This window comes from Protobothrops mucrosquamatus, unplaced genomic scaffold (genome assembly GCF_001527695.2).
Source record: "Protobothrops mucrosquamatus isolate PMUCROS unplaced genomic scaffold, P.Mucros_1.0 scaffold4042, whole genome shotgun sequence".
Lineage (NCBI taxonomy): Eukaryota > Metazoa > Chordata > Lepidosauria > Squamata > Viperidae > Protobothrops > Protobothrops mucrosquamatus.
In genome coordinates this window covers 15,090-34,721 of record NW_015389976.1, presented here as the reverse complement: position 1 = coordinate 34,721, position 19,632 = coordinate 15,090, and the positions used below count along the sequence as shown (strand labels likewise).

The window sequence follows — 19,632 nt, the reverse complement described above, 5'->3', positions numbered from 1 at the left end:
AGTCCCGGGTCGCGGGGGGCGCTCAGGGCATCTGCCTCTGCCCGCCGCCTCTGCCCGACTGCGGAGCACGTGTGGACGCGGCGGCGGCTCCATTCCTGGAGGGGTTTTTTTCAACCGTCGAGGGGCGGGGCTGCCTCCAGGCTCCTCCTTCCCAAACAGCCCCTCCCGCCCCGTCCCGGGGATGCGGACGGAGAGGACGGCCGGATGCTCCGAGGAAAGCGGAGAGACCGCCTCTGCCACCGACCGGCATCAGGACTGCCCGGAGACGGCGCGACCGCCTTGGCACGGGAGCCTGGCTGAGAAGGGGCCGGCAAGGGCGGGCGCGCCAGTCCCGGGGAGGACAAGCCAGCCGATCCATGGATCAAACCCCTTTAAATAACCGATCAAGTAAACCATGGCATGCAGCCACGTCGGGGAAGGGGCCACGGAGCACCCTCTCCTTGCTACCACTCCTAGAGGGACCCTCCACGTTCCTGGGCCCCGTGGCCTGGTGGCCCTCCACCCACAGACATGGGGGGCTGTTATGCCACTGCCACGTCAAGATGTTTGAGTTGCCAAACCAGTGGGCGACGCTGCCCTCGTTAGGCTTCATTTCCCCGGCTTGCGTTCAACCCCAGGGCTAAATCCGTCTTCTAGGAAACAATGCCCCTGACCACGTGCAGAGGGCACCGCAAAGGAAAACAGGAGCCCCCAGAGATCTTGGCAAGCCCCCAGAGATCTTTTAGAGCGGTGTTTCTTAACCTTGGCCACTTTTAAGAAGTGTGGGCTTCCACTCCCAGGGACTCCTGTCTCAAAAGACCCTGGAAAATGCTCAGTCTTCTTAGCATGCGGGAGAAACTTCGTTTTTCTCTGACCAGAATGCAGTTTTTTTTCTGGGAAGAGGGACACACCCCTCCGCTCAATATTGTGAGCTGGGGATAGGGGATGCAACCCATTGGGAGCAGATGCCGGGGGTGCGGGTGGGGGCTGCAGGAAAAAAAAAAGCCACTGCCCGTTGTGAGGACGAAGTCTTCCCACTTCGCAATTCAAGCATGGGTAGGCTGAGCCTTCGGCGTCGCCATAAATCTTGATTCTCCCGCTGCTAATTTGTTTTGACAGAGAGATTTTGACAGACTTAAAGTACATCTCCCCCCCCCCGCTTCCTCTCCTCCCCCCTCCCCCGTTGCATTTGGGCGCGATGTAGAAAAATCAAGTTAGCAACAGCACTTCGAAGGCATTAATTGCTTTGATGGCAACAGCTTCTGGGACCGAGAGCGGCACCCAGGGCCAATTCTCCTCCGATTAAACCCGGGAAAAAGGAGAGCGCCCGCGAGTCAGGAGCTGTCCAGCAGACCAGGATCCGGACTATTTTATTTTAAAGAACCCCGAGTCACGGAAAAGAGGAAAAGCAAAAAAGTTTGGCGGGACCGTCGGGGATCTTATTGCACGCCTCGGGGACCAAGACACCTGAAGCCAGCGATAAAATTCTTTTCCCACTCGTTGCAAGGGGGAACGGGAAGCAACTTTTTGGGAAACCTAGTAAAAAGCCTAACGCAAAGACGGCGTTTGCATTTTATTTAAGACGTTCTAGACCCCGAGGACGGTGTTGCTTTCTGTTCGAGGGGAGGGGGGATTTGCTGAGGAGCCGCCCTTGCTGGACGGACCACGAGGACGACCCCCCCTCCTGGCACTGGGTTTGCGGAACTCGCGGCCACCACGCGAGTTCCACCCAAAGGGAAAAGATCTCGGGAGCGACGAAACCGGTCAGAACCGAAGCCGCCTTTCCTCCTTTTTCCTCCCGACTGGACCGATCCCACTTGCGGGAGCCCCCTCCCCCAAAATTGCATCTTCGTTGCGGAGGGGCGACGGCTGAGGAGCAGCCAACTCAGACATCGCTCTCTGGCGGCGGTTGCAGAAGCAGAAGCGAAGGGGAGGCGGAAATGGGGGGGGGACGCCTCGGAGCGCAGCCCCGCCGGGGGGGGGGGAGTTGGGGATCAAACGCGCGCGGCAGCCGCCCTCCGCTCCCTTCGGACGCAGGCGCGGATTTATGCTCTGCACAATTACGCCTTTGACGATTCCTTGATGATGATGATGATGATGATGATGATGATGATGATGATGATGATGATTTATTTATTTATTTATTTTATTGAACTTATATGCCGCCCTTCTCCCAACAGGACTCAGGGCGGCTTACAGCATATTAAAACGATACAAACACTATCCCCAATAAAAACCAATTAAAAACAAATATTTACCGCTGTGTTACCATTAAAATTCTAATTAAAATTGTCCCTATTTAAAATTCTCCCTAGGCCAGACCCGCNGCAGCCCCGCCGGGGGGGGGGAGTTGGGGATCAAACGCGCGCGGCAGCCACCCTCCGCTCCCTTCGGACGCAGGCGCACAATTACGCCTTTGACGATTCCTTGATGATGATGATGATGATGATGATGATGATGATGATTATTATTATTATTTAAATTTATATACCGCCCTATCTCCCTTACTGGACTCAGGGCGGTGAACAGGCAATAATAAAAATCACAGTAAATATTACATAAAAGCCTGCTCTAAAATATAAAACCCCTAACAAAACCCAATCAAAACTACGCCAGGCCGGCCGCACGGGACAGATGAGTTCCTTTACGGACGCCGCTCGCCTTCCACGCGGGCAAAAATCGGTTGCTCCCGCAAGGGGGGGGGCGTCCCGGGGCTTTCCGGGTGGTCTCCCATCCAGCTCAGCAGCCGCTCTCTCGCTCTCGCTCTCTCCCCCCCTCCCCGCGCGGGAAAAAAGGAATTCTGCGCCTGCGCCTGTGCCCGCGCCTGCGCGGCGGTCGGTCGGTCGCGCGGGAGGCGGGGCGCGCGTGCGTGCGCGCGCCTGCGCAGTGTCGCCCGCCCTGAGCGGCGTTGCTGGTGCGACCGAAGGGGAGGGAAGATGGCGGCCGGCGGCAAGGCCTCCTCCTCCGCCTCCTCTTCCTCCTCCTCCTCCTCTTCCTCGGCCTCGGCCGCGTCGTCGTCCGGCACGGCGGCCTTCTCTGCGCCGGCCTCCTCGTCGCCGCCCGCCTCGTCGGGGCTGGAGGCGTCGCTGGACAGGAAGCTGCAGGCGGTGACCAACACCATGGAGTCCATCCAGGGCCTCTCCTCCTGGTGCCTGGAGAACAAGCGACACCACGCCGCCATCGCCCGGCGCTGGATCCACTGGATGCGCCGCTGTGAGCGACCCTCCCGGGCGGCGGGGGGAGAGGGGGGGAGAGGTGGGGGGGGCGGAGAGGAGAAGGATGGGGGGCGGGCCAGGGCCGGGCAGTCCTCCCCGCGGTCCGCCGTGAGGGTCTGGGGTCGGCTCCGGTCGGGTGGGGCGGGGGAGGAGGAGGAGGAGGAGGGGGCGCCTTCCGGGAGGGGAGCATGGGCCCGGGAACCCGGTTTGGAGGGCCCCGGCCGAGGGGTAGGCAGTTCTCCCCGCGGTCCGCCCCTGGCCGTTAGGGGCGGGGGGGGGGGCCGCAGGAGCTGCTGGCCGAGGGGGTCGCCTCTGGCCGGGCAGGAGGGGGCTTCGCCTGGCGCTTGTCCGGCGGCAACGGGGGTCCTGGAGGATGCGCCCCTGCCTGGGTCGGCGGGGACGGGGCGAGGGGTCCCCCCCCNGGGTGGGCCGGTGCCAGGGGTCCCCAGGTGCCCTGGAAGGCCTGCGGGGGGGGGCATCGCCCGGAGAGCTGAACTGGACCAAAGTTTGATTGACAGCTTTGGCCTGGGTGATTGAGCCTCCATTGACCAAGCCTTGTTACCCCCGTAGAAGTCTTACTGATAATTACGTGTCATTTGTGCATGTATGTTTACCTCTCTTCTGTCGTGTCCTCAGCATATGCTAAATAATAATAATTTGCATTTGAAACCGTTTCTGGGTCTGGCGCGCCGGGTGCAAGCAGGGCCGGGCACGCGCCCTGCAACCCTGCAGAGGAGGGCCGGATGGAAGGGGCCGTCTGCCGCTTGGCTTGGGACCGTGCCCAGGTGCCAACCCGTTTCTCGGAGGAGCTAATGGAAATGCTCCACTTTTGTGATGTGTCAGGCAGCGCGGTCTCTGTTTCTCTTCAGGGCTGATTTTTTCCGAACAGAAAATAATGAGGAGGACGTATGGTCAACAATAAACCCATAAATGTGGCTAGATTGCTAAAAAGGTTGGGGATCATTTTCCTGGTGGTGAGCTCTTCCTCTCACAGGTGGCTGGACAAGGGGCACTTGCAACGTTATAGGAAATATTTGGCTGATTAAGAGTCTTATTTCCACTTTGTTGGGGACATTCCTCGTCTTTCCAAAACCCTTGGCCCACGTGAGATTCTTTTTTTTTTTTTTTAAAGAAAAATTGATGTGTTTTTGTAAAGACTGTAACCATTGCTGTAAACACGCAGGTGGGTCAAGGTCTAAAGTCTGTCTGTCGGAGTGGTATTCCTGAATAATCTGTTCCAGCCTGCTCCCCTTAATCCTTGCTGGGAGTGTGACTCGCCAGATGCCAGAAACACATCTGGAGGGTGGCAGGTGTGGAAGGCGGATTGAGATGGACAGCAAGGTGTTTCAGTGTTTGGAGAGAGGACAAAAGGCATTTTATGGAGGAGCATTAAAAAATATGCAAATCTGGGTTGTGAATGGAATAGCACTGCTGGTGTCAACAGTTCCTGGCCATTGCATCTTTTTTTGTGTTGCGTGGATTAGTTTCTGAATGGGTGCCTGATCCCACGGGCTGTTAGTCCTCTCCTCTCCCCTCCCCACACTTCTAAATTCACTTGATTTCTCTCACAAGACAGAGAGTGAATTTCCTGAGTAAAAAGAGATGCTGTATCTACTCTTGTTTTCTGAACTGTGAATCCAAAAGTTGGATTTACACACGTATGCTTTCTCTGAATATCTGAATGTTGGGAACGGCCTTGTTTCTAAGACTTTCTAAGAATTTGTGGGATCTGGAGACCGGCATGAACTTGTACCTGTGAATTGGGCATTTGCTTGAAATATCACCTAACGGTTAAAATCTTGAAGGGCAATGAAATGTTTGCCTCAGCCACGGCCCTGAGGGAACATCACCATCTGCAGCACAATTAGTAATCTCATTAATTTCTCTCGGATTTCCATCCAAGACTTAGAATCAAGGTTGTAAAAATTATCTGTCTCCATTTTCTAAAAATGTTAAATTGTTACCACAGGCTAAAGGTTTTTGTTTCCCACTCACGTTACTGACTATCATAAGGAGAACATGGCAAAAAAGCTGGTGTGAAAACTTTGTGGTGCAGTTGAAAAAACCCATATTCATGGTTTAGAGTCTCTAGACACTGGGGTAGGAGCGGCATACAGGCTGCCCGTAGAAACAAATAATTTACTGTTCCAACATTTTAATTTACATGCTCCAAGTTAAGGCAGTTCTTGGGTTAAACTCTCAGAGAGAGATATGTTTATGGAGTTAAAAGAACAGAGTGAAGGCTTTTCGGTAAGATGGAAGAAAGCAACATTGGCTAGTCTGGCAGTTCAGGATTGGTGCGAAAGCCGCCTCTGGACTTGTTTTCTATGGGTGTAGAATGGGGCTGTTCCGGCCGTGGCATTTCAGTGGGGAAGAATATCTTTCCCCTACAATGGCTGTGGGGTGCCCCAAAGTTTTGGGCCCACCTAAACCAGCCCCTGAAAAGAATGTCCCTTCTCAAGAGCAGAGCTGGCTAGAAGCAAAGCTTTCCCTGGTCACTTCAGGGGGTGCTGAGTTAGGCCCCTGTGGGAAGCACAGCGCCGGGTCTGACTTCTGGCTGACGCTCAGTTGCTGGCTCTTGAATGGACAGAAATGCTGTGGTTGTGTGTTGTGGTCGCCCCTTTGTTGTACCTTTTTATATTGGTGGGGTGGGGAATTCTGGGAGTCGAACCGCACATGTCTTGAAGTTGCCACGGTTGAGAAACACTGCCTTGCGACGTTGTTTTTCGGAGCGTCCTTGCAAGTCGGAGGGAGCGGACGAGGTTGGAGCCGTCTGCTGCAGCAGAAGCGTTGAGGCTTTGGAGCAGATTGGCCTTGGGTGGCAGGAAGGGGTCTCCAGACAGGGGTCTCTGCAGTTGGAACCCTCTGAGATGTTTAGGGGAGGAGGGGGGTCTCGCACCAAAACCCTCACCGGGTCCGTTTTGCACGGATTTGTCCTTGCACGATTATGGTAGGAATTCCCGAGACAATCTGTGCAAACTGCACTTTGAAATGGCAGGAGAAGGAATGGCTGTAAACATCTCTCTGAAGGGCACATCGGCGATTTGCTGTTTCTCCTACCGGTATACGGTTGATACGTTGATTGTGTCATTGTTTATTTAAAGATTTTCTTCATCCCAAAAAATGATGCTTGAGTAGTTTGCAAAAGAGCGATTAGATAGTTCCTACCCTCAAAAGACGCAACACCCAAAGAAAATGGGCTGTTGTTTTTTGTTTTTAAGTAAGTTGTTGGTTTCACACCAGCTCCCTTTGCGGCTTTTGGTCATACCTTGGCCCTTCTATACACAACTTCCATTTGTTGCAGGAACACGCAGTTGGGAATCCTGACAGCCAGCTGAATAGCTGAGGGTCAACGCTGGCTGACCAAGCCTCACGCTGATTTGTGTGTTCTCCCTCTCTAAGGGTGGGATGGGTCCCCCTGTGCCTGGAGGGCACCAGTTTGGGACTCAGCACCACAGGGCCTTTGCTGTGGGTCCCTCTTTGTTCATACCTCTGGCAAGAGAAGTCAGCTGAGCAGGATGGCTGGTCCAGCTGCCTTTTGAGCCCAACAGGGATTGAAATAATTCATCCTGTGGTAATCCAGGAAGGGAAGGTGGGCAGGTAGTCTGCCAGGGCAGCGGCCCAGGGCTAGTGAGGTGGTCCTCGGTTTGCCAGGGGGTTTGGCCCCTGCAGCCCGGCAAAGAGAATGCCTTTCCTGCCCCAGATGAGGGACGGCTGACGGTGGAGGGTCAGCTTCTGGGAGGGAAAACTTTGGTGGTCCCTTGTGACGGCGACCAGACGCTCTTTCCTTTCCTGGCCCAGGGCGACAGCCGATGCTTTTGCAAATCTTCAGCACCCCGGAGACGGTGCTCGGCTAGGTCACTCCGCAGATCTGAGTCTCCCTGGCTGGCAAAAATCCAGATTTTTGGAATTTTGCCCACAGGTGTAAAATAGTAAGGCAGCTCATCCCTTAACTTGGGAGGAGAAAATATGTGCCTCAGAAGCAATTGTGTGCTCAGTGTACTGGAGGGTTACTGTGACTGCGCCGGTGTGACCTTTAAGCTGTGAGAAGCATCAGGGCTCGGCGCAAAGGAGAGACCGTTTCCTTGGGATTCTTTCTCGCTGGTCATGAGCGAAGGAGCCCCAGGCTCTTCTCGTCCCTCTGCCCCACAGAGGTCCTGCTTGCTGAATGAGGTCTTAGATTTAACCGTAACCCAGCCTCAATTATTAAAAGGAGCCTCGGCTCAGCCCCTTCCTAGGCCTGGGCATCAGGTTCCCGGACCTCTGGCTGGCATCTTTGCAAAAGGGAGTGGCCTTAATTTGCTCTCTCTCTCTCTGTGTGTGAGTGAGTGAGTTTGCACACACACGTATACATTTGAGTGGAGAAGGGAAAGTTTGGAGGCTGTTTCTCTCTTAATTAGGCGGGACAGGCTGGTGAAATGAGCTGAACCAGGAAGATCCACCAGCTTCAGCCTTCCCTGCCCCACAGCTGACTCTCAGACCCCAAAGGTTTGCGTGTTTTGTCCCTCAGGACTCGAACCGGCCCCCTCTGCCCCTGGAGCAGATTAAGCAGGCGGGGAGAACGGTTTTTTTGTCCCATTTTTCTTTGTTTCTAAACGGGCCTTTGGACTTGCAGAAGCCGAATTCCATCCCTGCTTTGCCTTCGAATGCCTGGTGCTGGTGCTGGATGAGGCCACCGGGAGCCGAGGGGAGCGCTCCCCTCGGGCCCACGTGCCCGCTCAGCCCTCTGCACAAAGTCTCTGGCTTCGCTAGGGCGCTCCTCGTGCCGGCTGGGAACAATGGGTGTTGTTATCCCACAGCTCCGGCAGCCGGAAGAGAGCTAGTATGTAGGCCGGTAGGAAAAGCTGGCCCTGCAGATCTTGGGGCAGTGTGCCAGCCAGCTGCTTTAATTGGTCCCAATAATTATGCTCTTGCTAATTGGAGGATAGATGTGGGATGGATTGTGGTGTAAGATTTGTCAGATAATAGCCAAGTAATCTCAGGGCTTCCCGTCTGAGGAGTCACAGCGGTGCAAATGGCAACCACTCAGGCTGGGGTGGTTTGGAAAGGGAAGAGGGGTGCTTGAGGCCCCTTGTTGGGGTGGGGTCATGGGTGATCCAAAGGTTCACCACCACTCCTGGGGTGGGAGGGAGCCAGGCAGGTAAAATGTCCAGCCCACCCTCCTTCCCAAGAAAAGCAGAGGGGCTGGGGGTGCAAGGGCTTCCACGTCCAGGGGTGGCATTGCCTGATGCCAGCAGCCACCTGAGCCCCACAGAGCATCCCAAGTAAAGAGAAGCCGCCCTGGGAATCTGCAGGCGGGGTGTGTGTGTGTGTGTGTGTGTGTGTGTGTGTGTCTTTTGAAGAAGAAACAGCAGCACTGTTTTTTTTTTTAATGGGCCCATTTAAAAGCTAGATCCCCCTGCAGAAATTGCAGCTGGGAAGAACAGCTGCAAGAGTAATAAAAAGGGGGGAAACGGCAGGGTTGAGAGTTAAACACGATCGCTCGCCCGCCAGGGTTTCCTGCACCGATGACCGTCCTCTTTTTTTCCTCTGCTTCCAGCTGGCTTCGCTCACCGACTGAACCTCTTCTACTTGGCCAACGACGTCATACAGAACTGCAAAAGAAAAAACGCCATCATCTTTCGCGACACCTTTGCCGAAGTGCTGCCGGAAGCCGCTGCGTTGGTGAAGTAAGTGAAGGCTTTTTTTTTTTTTTTTTTTTGCAGCCGCTTCTCCTGCTCCTTCCGACCCCGGTGGCTGCTCTGCAGGTTTGTTCGAACAGGGAGCTGCTGGGCCAGGTGCCCAAGGGACGGGAGTTGCTGTTTGAGAGGCATATTTGGACTTGACCAGAACCCCCCTGCATCTTAAGAAGCTGCAGTTGTCTTTAGAAAGCTGCAAAGCTTTGGTTTAACTCTAGTTTATGGGTCAACAATGCCAGATACTTGTTTCTTTTGGGTCTTATTGCCAAGGGCTACAATTCTCTCTCTCTCTCTCTCCGGTGATCCTCTCCAAACTCACATGCTAACTGGAGGTGAGGTGAGAAAGGTGGGAGCCTGGGAGCCTTCCGGCTAAGTCAGAGATAAAGTTTTAAAACTTGTGTCAGAAACAGCTCAGAGGCTCTTAACTTGGAAGTACGACAAGGATGCTCTGCGAAGGTGATTCCCTGGTTGGTGGAACTAAACTGCAGGTGGCAGGGGTCAGCCTCTTCCTTCTGCTGCCCTGCCTGGAGGCCGTGCTCAGCTGGATCTCCTGGGGGTGGTGAGAGGATCCTCTGTGGCTAAGCCCTTCCTGGCTCTTGACTGTGACTGTGAAGAAATGCCCCACTAAGACTCTGGGTAGTTCTTAGTTTAAGGAAGGTTCCCAAGAAAAGAGCATCGTGTTTCTAAACAGCTTGCTAATTCTCTTCTCCTTGATTACTTCCGGTGACTGACTTTCTTTGGGTCCTGCTGCCTCTGCTTTCTGCCTCTTTGGAGAGTTACGTGTGTGAAATATTCTAGGGCAATATTTGGCTTTTCTCCGGGAAGATGCCTATACTTTGATTGCGTAATTTTTGGCCTCCTGTTGACCCACAATGCTTTCACTGACTCCAAAAACCTCTTCTGGGGTGGCTAGCTGTGCTGACCAAAATCTGGGGCCGCCTGGTTTGGGGAACACTCTTGTCAAGCAGTGTTTCTCAACCGTGGCAACTCTTAAGGCAGACTAGGCAGCCTGTGGCCGCTCTGGGGAGGACATTTTTGAAGAAGTAACTGTCTCTCACTCCTCACCATCCACTGAGGTTTGAAACGGCCGGTGAGACGATTGTTTAAGGAACAAGCTTTGGCTGGAATTGCTCGTCCAGGGCCCTGTGCGCATTCCTCTACAGAATCTGGGCCCCTGTGGGAGAGTTTCTGCTTGGTTGTGAAATTCTCTGTCTGGTTGGGAAAATCTCAGTTTGCCTGTGCCTTCCAGAGGCATCCAAAGATAAATCCCTGCAGTCGGGGGACAGTACTGTGAAATTCAAATATTTTTAGGAAGGTAGTGTTTCAGTAGCCTCTTTTTGATTGTTTCCTTGCTCTGAGATTTAAAGAAAGCCACCCTCAGATCAGAGCCTCTGTGTTGGGCATTTCTTTTCCTTCTGTTATGTTACTGATAAGGTCCCCCTTGTTTTAATCTGGACCCTTGGCAGAATCTGAGTGGATTTCAGTCCGAAGGTGGAATCGCTCTTGGGGAAAAAACAGCCGTCTCTTTGGGTTCCTGCATAAGTGGAAGGGAAGCGAGGCGCGCAAACTCAGCCAGCCTTTTCTCTCTTGCTTGTAGCGATCCCTCCGTCTCCAAGTCTATAGAGAGGATTTTCAAAATATGGGAAGACAGAAATGTGTATCCAGAGGAAACCGTTACCGTTCTAAAAGAAGCTTTAAGTAAGTTCCCCTACATTTCCCTATTTTCTGGGCCTGTTGCAGTTTTGTCCGTGTGTACACACAACCAGACAGACTGAGTTAGGGAGGCCGGGCGTCGAGGCAAACAGGAGGAAGAAAGCTCAAAATTCTTATCTTCTTGCATCTGCTTCGTCCTTAATATTTATCCTCTTCTGTGTCCTGAAATAGTTGAAAACCGCATTTATTCTGGTTCTCCTCCTAGCCCTTTCTCCATTTGTGTTTTGGAGGGGAGACACTGGGAATTTTGGATATTTCAGCGTTTCCTTCCCTTTTTACTGTTGTCCTCCATCTATAGTCATGTGGGCAGCAGCTCATGAAGTTATTAAAGCAGAAGGGTCTCCCTGGAACTGGGGGCGCCCTTCCAGGTAGTTTCCGCTGGCCCCGTTTCCGGCGAGACGCCCCAGAGTACAGAACGCAAAACAATGTTTTCCAGGTTCCACTTTCAAATCCCAGAAGCAGCCGAAAGAAACTCCGAGCAAACAGCCAACTAAGTCTTGGAAGAAATCTCAAAGTAAGGAAATCGCACACATGAAGGGTCTGAATGTGGTGGCCGGCGGCCTCCTGGCAGAGGGGCCTAGGATGGCCCCTCTAGAAGCTTCCAGGGGGCGCACCCCCCCTTCCCGCCCCCCATTTGGCAACCTCGGGAGAACAGCTCCTCCGATTAGCCTTTGCCGGCTGCAAGCCACTCCCCCAGCCAGCCGTGCTTCCGTGTCCAGCCGCGGCAGGCTAGGAGGAGAGGAAGGCCCACGGCAGGCGGGGGAGGCCTCTGCTCCTCGCCCTAAGACGGCGGTCAGGATGGGCTGCCGAGGAAGCCGCTTAGCGCCGGTCGGAAGCTCACGTTCCCCCCCGAAGGAGCGATGAATCTCCTCAGCCAGCACTTTAGCTCGCCTTCCCGAAAGCAACGCTGGGCCCCCCACCCAGTGCCTGCCTCAACCCTGCGGGCAGAACAATCCCTTCGCCGCCGCCCCCTTGAGGGGAGGCCAGGGTCGCCTCCCGGGACGAAGAAGAGGAGTGGGCCGACGAGGCGGAAGCGCTGGGGACAGTCTCTAAACGAGACGCTTCTCCTTTCCTCTTGCAGCCTCTACCAACCCGAAGGCGGCATTAAAGTCCAAGATTGTGGCCGAGTTTCGGGTAAGGCCAGGAACGAAGCGGTTTGCTCCGCTCGCTTGGAGAATCGGGCGGTGGGAGGTTGGTGGGATGGCGCAGAGAGGAGGGGAGCTCCAGCCGAGCCTCTTCCTTCTCCGGGAAAACCTCACCTCCCCTGCTGCCCGCAGTCAAGGTGGGACGTTGGTTCAGCCCTCACAGGAGGGGCCGGCCCTGTCCTGCCGCCCCCCTCCCCGGTGCTGAGCCTCCAGTGGGCTGGTCGGCATGGGCTCAACCGGCTCTCGGTTCCCCTCCCGCAGCCGCAGTCGCTGGTGGATGAGCTCCTCTCCCACAAGCACTCGGAAGACCAGATCGAGCTGAAGGAGAAGCAGCTGTCCACCATGCGGGTGGACGTCTGCAGCACCGAGACCCTGAAATGCTTGAAAGGTGAGTTGACCAAAGTGGAGCGATGCGCCAGGCCCTCCGCCGTCATCTGGCCTTGGGGGGGGTGGCAGCCTCCCCCAGAGGCCTGGTTTGCATCTTGCGCCCTGTGGCTTAATTCAGCCATTGTAGCTTTCGCCCCAAATGCGCTTGTCTCACCCCTTCAGACAAGACTGGAGGGAAGAAGTTCTCCAAGGAGTTTGAGGAGGCCAGCGCCAAGCTGGAGGAGTTCGTGAACAGCCTGGACAAGCAGGTGAAGGACGGCCCTTCGCTGACGGAAGTGCTGGAGAACGCGGGCATCTTCTACGAAGCCCAGTACAAGGAGGTCAAGGTGGTGGCCAATGTGAGTGTACGGGAACACACAAACACCGCCCACACACACACACACCGCATCTGGCTCGGCCCTTGGGGGGCGGGAGAAAGGTCTGTCGGGGTTCCTCCTCTTCCATCAGGCTAGCGGCGAAAGCGGACCCGAACAGCCGGCCTTCCTGTGCAGCTGGAGAGGTTGTGGTTGTGTGCCTGCTTTGGGCCCTCTTCCTCCCGGTTGCCGGTTCAGGTGGCTCCGTTCCCCGCTTAGCCCCGGTCTCTTTGCCCGCCGTGGCGAGAGGAGGGCGGCCTGGCGTCTTGCTGACTCTCCTCTGCTTTCCTCTGCCAGGCTTACAAGACCTTCGCCAACCGAGTGAGCAATCTCAAGAAGAAACTGGACCAGCTGAAGGCCACCCTCCCTGACCCCGAGGAGTCGCCCGTCCCCTCGCCGAGCATGGACGCCCCCTCTCCCACGGGCTCCGAGTCCCCGTTCCCGGGGATGGGGGAAGAAGACGCCACCCCCTCACCCAAGGCGGCAGTGACGGCGGCGGCAGCGGTGGTGAAGTCTCCCTCCCCGGAGCTCGCCACAGACAATCGGGACGTGGAGGACATGGAGCTCTCCGATGTGGAAGAGGAGGCCCCCAAAATTATCGGTAGGGTCCCCGGAGTGGGAGGAGTCGGGTGGGAATTGGGGCTGCTTGAGGGGCAGGGGTCCCCCACTGAAGGCACAAGGTGGAGGTTGTGAATGGAGAGCAACTAAGGCTCTCCCAGGTTTGGTCTTTCCAGCTGCAAAACATCTGCCTGCTTCAGTGTCCCAGAGCCACACGGGTGTGGAGGGGGGGGAGGCGTATTGTCTCTGGCAAGGAGGTGCTTTATGGATCGGTTGCCGCTTTCTCCCACCCTGGACCCCAGCCCTGCACGGTCCCTTTCGGCCCACCCTCTTAACTGGCTCCCCACTGCTGCCGGGGGGTGGGGGGCGGGTTTTGATTGGCAGGCTGCCAGGCAAGGCTTAACGGCTGCCTTTGGGGTCTTCTGAATTAGTGGAAGAGAGAAAAGAGAAACCAGCGGCCTCAAGTCCGAACCCCGCCAAGATGGCTGAGAGCGTCCCCAGGGCTTCCCCGCTGACGGCGGCCGCCCCAGCGGCTGCTGCCGCCACCACCTCTGGAGCGCCCCCGGCAGCTGCACCCGTGCTGGCACCCCCTGCCGTCACTCCTCCGGCCCCCAAGCCGTCGAGCCAAGCCCCTCTTCCTTCGTCGCCAGCTCTGGGGTTGCCAAACCTAGCCAACGTGGACCTGGCCAAGATCAGCTCCATCCTCAGCAGTCTGACGTCCGTCATGAAGAACACAGGTGAGCGAGCGTTAGCAGCCGGGTGGGGGGGACGCTGGGGGTCCCCAGGCAGTTGTCTGGATGGAGACGGGCGCTGCTTCGGATGGAAAGAGCCGGCCCGTGGCTTCGAAACGGCTCACCTCTGCCCCCGTCTCTCCCTCCAGGGGTCAGTCCTGCCTCCAGACCTTCCCCCAGCACCCCGACTAGCCCCACCGGCCTCATGGGTGGCTTGAAGGCTCCGGCCACGGGACCCCTGGCGGCCTCGCCCAGCCCCCTGGCCAGCATCTTCTCCAAAGTGGAGATCACCCCAGAGAGCATCCTGTCCGCACTCTCCAAGAGCCAGGCCCAGGCTGCCCCGGGCCTGCAAGGTGAGCTGTCGCCCCGCCAGAGCCGGCTCCAGAGGGGGCCGGCGAGTTCCTTCCCCAGGGAGCCCCAGTTTTGCTCTGGGGGTCTCTCTGTGCGTGATTAAAAAAGGGCCACACGGGGCCAATCGCCACCCTTCCCCCTGGTCACGTGAGTGACGGCATTTAGTTCTGGCTTTCAGCAAAACTGTCCCCTCCTGAATCGTTTTACGGCTGTGGTGGGCAGAGGCCATTACGTCTGTCATAAATTGAGGACTGCCCGTATTACTTTGGTGTTTAAATATCGGATTAACACGCTTCTCTTCTGCCTCAGGTTTGTCCTCGTTCCTTCAGAGCGTTGCTGGAAATTCGGGGCAGCCCAGCGAGACGGCGCCCCAGAGCAGCTCCCCGGCCCCCACGAACACCCCGGCGGCCTCCGGGAAGGGGAGGGCTGTGTTGTCCACCACGCAGCCCTTCATGCCACACAGCCTCAGCTATTCTCCGAACTCCTCCTCCTCTTCGGCCGAGGTTTCTTCCACCTCGGTCCACAAGATGCCCTCTGGACACGGCCCCGGGCTCTCCGGGCCCAGCTTCAAGCCCCCCATCAACTCCCTGGGCTTTGCCAGCGCCCAGGCCCCCAGCCCCTCCCTCCGGCCCGTGGAGACCCCGACCCCTCAGTCGTCGGAGGTCTCGGAGACCAAGGTGGAGCCGGAGCCAACTTCGCCCAGCCTGGAGATGAAGATCCACAACTTCCTGAAGGGGAATCCGGGGTTCAGCGGCCTGAACCTGAACATCCCCATCCTGAGCGGTTTGGGCTCCTCCGGCCTGCCGCCCGAGAGCCACCCCTCCTCCTCCCCGGATTTCGGCCGGGGGCCCACCAGCACTTCGATGGACAGCATAGACGGCACTCCGGTGCGTGACGAGCGGAGCGGGACGCCCACACAGGACGAGATGATGGACAAGCCGTCCTCCAGCAACGTGGACACCATGTCGCTGCTGTCGAAGATCATCAGCCCCGGCTCCTCCACGCCCAGCAGTACCCGGTCGCCCCTCCAGAGCCGGGACGACGGCTACCCGCAGGAGCTGCCCAACTCCGGCTACCGGCCTTTTGGGCTGAGCCGGGACTCCCCGGCCGGGATGTACAAGCCGCCCCCGGAGGGGCTGGAGCTGCCCTCCTCGCTGATGGACTCCCCCCAGGAGAAGTTCTACCCCGACACCTCCTTCCAGGAGGACGAAGACTACCGCGACTTCGACTACCCCGGCCCTCCACCCTCCGCCCTGATGAACCTGGAGAAGCAGCCGGCCAAGTCCATCCTCAAGTCGGGGAAGCTGTGCGACCCTTCGGAATACCCAGCGGGGATGTCCGGCTACCGGCAGAGGCCCTCGGGGTTCGGCCTGAAGGCCCCTTTCGGCCAGCCCGGGCGGCCTCTCCACGACCAGAGCGACGGCTGCGACCCCCTGCCCTCCTCGGGAATCTACGGCAGCTACGGCCTGCGGGGAAACGACTCCGGCTCGGACGCCTCCCCCACGCCCAGCAAGAACGACGCCTTCTTCCCGCCGGATTCCAACCACAGCAGCCTGCCTCCGTCCGGGCAGCAGCCGCACTCGGGGCTGCTGCAGAAGCCGTACCCCGACTCCCCCCACGTGGCTCCCCAGAGGTCCCTTTTCTCGCCCCAGAATGCCCTCGTGAGCCCCACCGGCCGGCTGCCCCCCTCGAACGCGGAGAAGTCTATCCTCTCGGCCATCTCGGCCACCTCCACCATGGAGTTCAAGAATATGCTTAAAAACGCCTCCCGGAAGCCCTCCGAGGAGGGCAAGCACTTCGGCCAGGGGCCCAAAGGGGGCGCCAGCGACCTCCCCGGCCTTTCTCCGGGAGGGGGGGACCCGCAGAAGCAGCCGGAGGAGCACTTCCGGATCGAGACCAGGGTCTCCTCCTCTTGCTTAGACCTGCCCGACAGCACCGAGGAGAAGGGGGCGCCCATCGAGACGTTGGGCTACCACAACGCGGCCGTCCGGGGGATGTCCGGGGAGCCCATCCAGACGGTGGAATCCATCCGCCTGCTGGGGAAGGGCGGCCGAGGGCACGGGCGAGAGGCCTCCCGCGCAGGCTGGTTCGAGATGAGCGGTGCAGGCAGCTCCTTCGACCGCGGCCCCTCGGGCACGACGGAGATGCCCCCCCTGGGGTCTGGCGGGGGCGCTGGGGGCGTGTCGAGTTTCCAGAGCCAGTACAAGGACCGGCTGGGCTCGTTCCAGGAAAGCGTCGGCAACTTCCGAGCCGGGGGCTTCGCCGCCCCCTTTGACCGCCACGTCCCACCGCCCCCCTTGGAGCACGGGGCTTCCTTCCCCAGAGACCAGCTGGGGCCACCCCCCTCGGGCCCTCAGCCGCTTCCGCCCAAGGAGCTCAGCACCCTCTTCGCGAGGGACCACTCGGTGCCCCCGCCACGGATGCCGGCGGTGGATCGCGCCAGCCCCTTCTCGAAGGAGGCCTCCTCCCCGCTGACCTTGCCTCGCGGGGTGCCTCCTCCCCCGCCCCCGCCTCTCGAACGGAGTGGGGTGCCGTTCCCCTCCCAGCCGCCCCCTCCTCTCCCGGTGGAACACGGGGGGGTCCGTCCGTTCTCTAACCCTCCGCCCACTCCCGGAGACCTCGGCCTCCCCTTCCCGGCTCCCCCCATGGCCTCCGAGCACGGGGCCCTGCACCAAGGAACGATGAAGGAGCGTTTTAGCCTGCCGCCAGGAGCCCCCCGGGATCCGGGGGCCCAACCTCAGTGCGATCACAGCGGTCAGCCCCTCGGCCGGGCTCGAGACGGCCTGGGCATAGCCGCCCTTGCCCGAGACGGCCTGGGCTCCGGCCTCTCCGTGGGCTCCTCGGTGTCCGCTCAGCGGAACGGCACAAACCGAGGTGGGCTGGGGCTGAGGAACCAGCGGCCGGATTTTAGGCCCCGGGAATTCTTCTTAAACCGAGACCCCTTTAACAGCCTGAAAAGGCCCCGGCCCCCCTTCGCCCGGGGCCCCCCCTTCTTCGTCCCCAAACGCCCCTTCTTCCCTCCCAGGTACTGAGCGAAGGTGCGTCCGAACTCTCTCGAGCCGTGCAGGAGGCGTTTCCTTCCCCCCCCTCTCTCACTTCGGCCCCCTGCCCAGACCGAACGGGCCCCGTGGCTGGAGGGAGGCCCTCTGCCACGATATATATATATATAGATATATATATAGATATATATTTTGTTCTGTTCGTTTCTTGACTTTCTTTTCCTCCGTGATTGGCCTCCGTAGAGGGGGAAGGAAGCTTGCCTTTTTGTTTTTTTTTTTCTTCCTGCAAAAGTAATTTTAAAAGTTAAAAGTGGTTGTTGAAAATAAAAGCTTTCCAAAGTGACTAAATAAAATTAAAATTGGGATTTCTTTTCAAAATTGGAGCTCCTAAACAGAAAGTGGGATTTAAGCAAGGGTCCCGCTCTGTAAATGTTCAAGTAAGCAGGAAGGGAGGAGCCCTCCCCCCCAATCCCCTCACGCCCCTTCTCTCATCCTGCCTCCGTTTCCCTCTTGTTGGTTCTGCTGCTGCTGCTGTTAATTTTGCCCCCCCCCCTCGTCTTCGCTGGGGCCATTGCAGGAGGCTCTGCCCATCTCTCTCTCTCTCTCTCTCTCTCTCCAGCTAATCTTTCTTTTTTTTTGCAGTCTTTTAGGTTTTTAAGCGTTCTCACGCACGTCTCTGGTCACTGAGGAGCAGAATTCTCTGATGGACTCAATTGCTTTTGCCTGGGTCTGGAGACAGGAGACCAGTGTGGAAGGTGGGCAGTAGCCAGACCCTCCTCTGCCTTTTCCTGGGGTGAGAGGGCTTGTGGGGGAGGGGGCAGGGCAGGGCAGGTCAGGGGACCAAGAAGCATCTCCTCTAAAGCTGTTGTGTGCAGGTAGCAAGTCTTGTCTTCTCCGAAAGGAAGGGTCCCTGCGTGCACACACCTGGGTGTGTTTGTGTGGAAGGTCCACCCCACCCACCGTCCCCCTCCAAAGGCAGGCAGATAAATGTGCCCACACTGAAGCATTCTTGGTTTGGCTCTTTGCTTCAAGTGTTTTAAAAGAGCTTTTCTCCTCTCCTTTTGATTTTCTTTCTTTGTGAAAACAAACAAACAAACAAACCTTGAATTCTCTTAATACTGTAGCTTTCCCCTTTCCCTTTTAATCAACAGAAACCTGGTATTTTTACTTTTTAAAAGAAATATATAGTTCAGTTGTGCCACAATGCACGTGTATTTCAGCACTGGTGTTTACAAAAAGATGTACTGAGTGGATTTCAGAATTCCTGGATTTACGTAGACACACACTCTTTTTCCTGTCGTAAGCCTGAGCAATTCTTTAACGTTGACTTTTTTTTCCTTGAAAAAAAAAAGCAATTTTCCCTTTGTTTCTCCTTGTATGAAGTCAGCTTCCCCCTAGCCAATATTTTGCAGTTGGTTCTGCTAAGTCAAAGCATCTGGAAGAATTGAACTCAGTAAGGGTCTGCTTTCCCATAGCAGTAAGGGATTGTTATTTATATGTACAATGTTTTGAGGTTCCTAGTAGGAAACAGCTTGAGTTTTCAGTTCGGTCCTAAGCTAATTTTACCTGTCTGTTGAAAACGAGTGCTTAGTATCCACCCCTTCCTCAGATACAGGGTCTGGAGGTCCTGGGAGGGGGGCTCTGATCACCGGCTTTAGTTTATGTTTCTCCCCCCCCCCTAGTTTGGGCCTGATGCTTTCCTGGGAAAAAAGTTTCCTGTTTGCTTACGCAGCTCAAGAAAACCAGTTCTGCTTAACTGCATGGCTGCTGTATTCCAGATATAAGCTTCAGCTTTAGTTCTGGGGGCTTTTGGTGGGGTGGAGAGGGGGGAGAGAAACTCACGCTGTATATAATTCATCGAGGTTAGGGGGATTTCCTCCGTGGGTCCCAACAGCCCCTCTCTTCACGGTTGGCATCCCGGCTTCTGGATGCCAACGGCTTTGTGCCAGGTGAGCAAAAGCTCTCCTCGGGGTGCCCCTTGTTTTGGACCCTCTTTCTCTTGGCAGTTTTGTGGCTCTGTGGGGCATGGTGGGTTCTTGTGACTTGGACCAGGTTAGTCCCAGGGGGCTGTGGGGCAACCGGGAGATCCAAAGGGCTCCCGGTTCTTAAAATCGCCGCCAAAGATAACTGGAACTTTTGAGCCATTGGCAGGAGTAGAACGGAAAGAGCTGATAGCCAGTAAAAAAAAAAAAAGACAAAATACTTGGTAAAGTATTTTTCTTCTTCTTCTTCTTCTTCTTCTTCTTCTTCTTCTTCTTCTTCTTCTTCTTCTTCTTCTTCTTCTTCTTCTTCTTCTTCTTCTTCTTCTTCTTCTTCTTCTTCTTCTTCTTCTTCTTCTTCTTCTTCTTCTTCTTCTCCTTCTCCTTCTCCTTCTCCTCCTCCTCCTCCTCCTCCTCCTCCTCCTCCTTCTTCTTCTTCTTCTTCTTCCTTTTTGTTGCTTTCTTTTGGCCCCTGATTCTGTGCTTTCCCTTTAAACCATTCACAGTTAACGAACAGGCAGCAAATGTACGTCCGTCTGTGTGC

General features: G+C 56.6%; 1 protein-coding gene across 2 annotated transcripts; it reads left to right on the top strand.

Moving 5' to 3' along the window:
- The first annotated feature begins 2,915 nt into the window (after positions 1–2,915).
- Positions 2,916–17,142, top strand: RPRD2 (regulation of nuclear pre-mRNA domain containing 2). 2 transcript variants are annotated; one of them, XM_015827895.1, is made up of 12 exons: positions 2,916–2,987; positions 3,060–3,192; positions 8,734–8,863; positions 10,470–10,570; positions 11,022–11,099; positions 11,667–11,719; positions 11,992–12,118; positions 12,280–12,455; positions 12,768–13,071; positions 13,460–13,765; positions 13,909–14,112; positions 14,420–17,142. In XM_015827895.1, the coding sequence occupies exons 1-12, from the start codon at positions 2,916–2,918 to the stop codon at positions 17,140–17,142; spliced, it is 4,407 nt and encodes a 1,468-aa protein (XP_015683381.1). The 2 variants fall into 2 exon arrangements, with proteins under 2 accessions (XP_015683381.1, XP_029142383.1); XM_029286550.1 differs by lacking the exon at positions 11,022–11,099.
- The last annotated feature ends 2,490 nt before the right edge of the window (positions 17,143–19,632 follow it).

Bases quoted from the DNA above. Each gene is read 5' to 3' on its own strand.
- RPRD2 (XM_015827895.1), top strand. From the start codon at position 2,916: ATGGCGGCCGGCGGCAAGGCCTCCTCCTCCGCCTCCTCTTCCTCCTCC. The intron at 10,571-11,021 runs GTAAGTTCCCCT...AATGTTTTCCAG, and splicing joins CGTTCTAAAAGAAGCTTTAA to GTTCCACTTTCAAATCCCAG. The intron at 13,766-13,908 runs GTGAGCGAGCGT...CTCTCCCTCCAG, and splicing joins GTCCGTCATGAAGAACACAG to GGGTCAGTCCTGCCTCCAGA.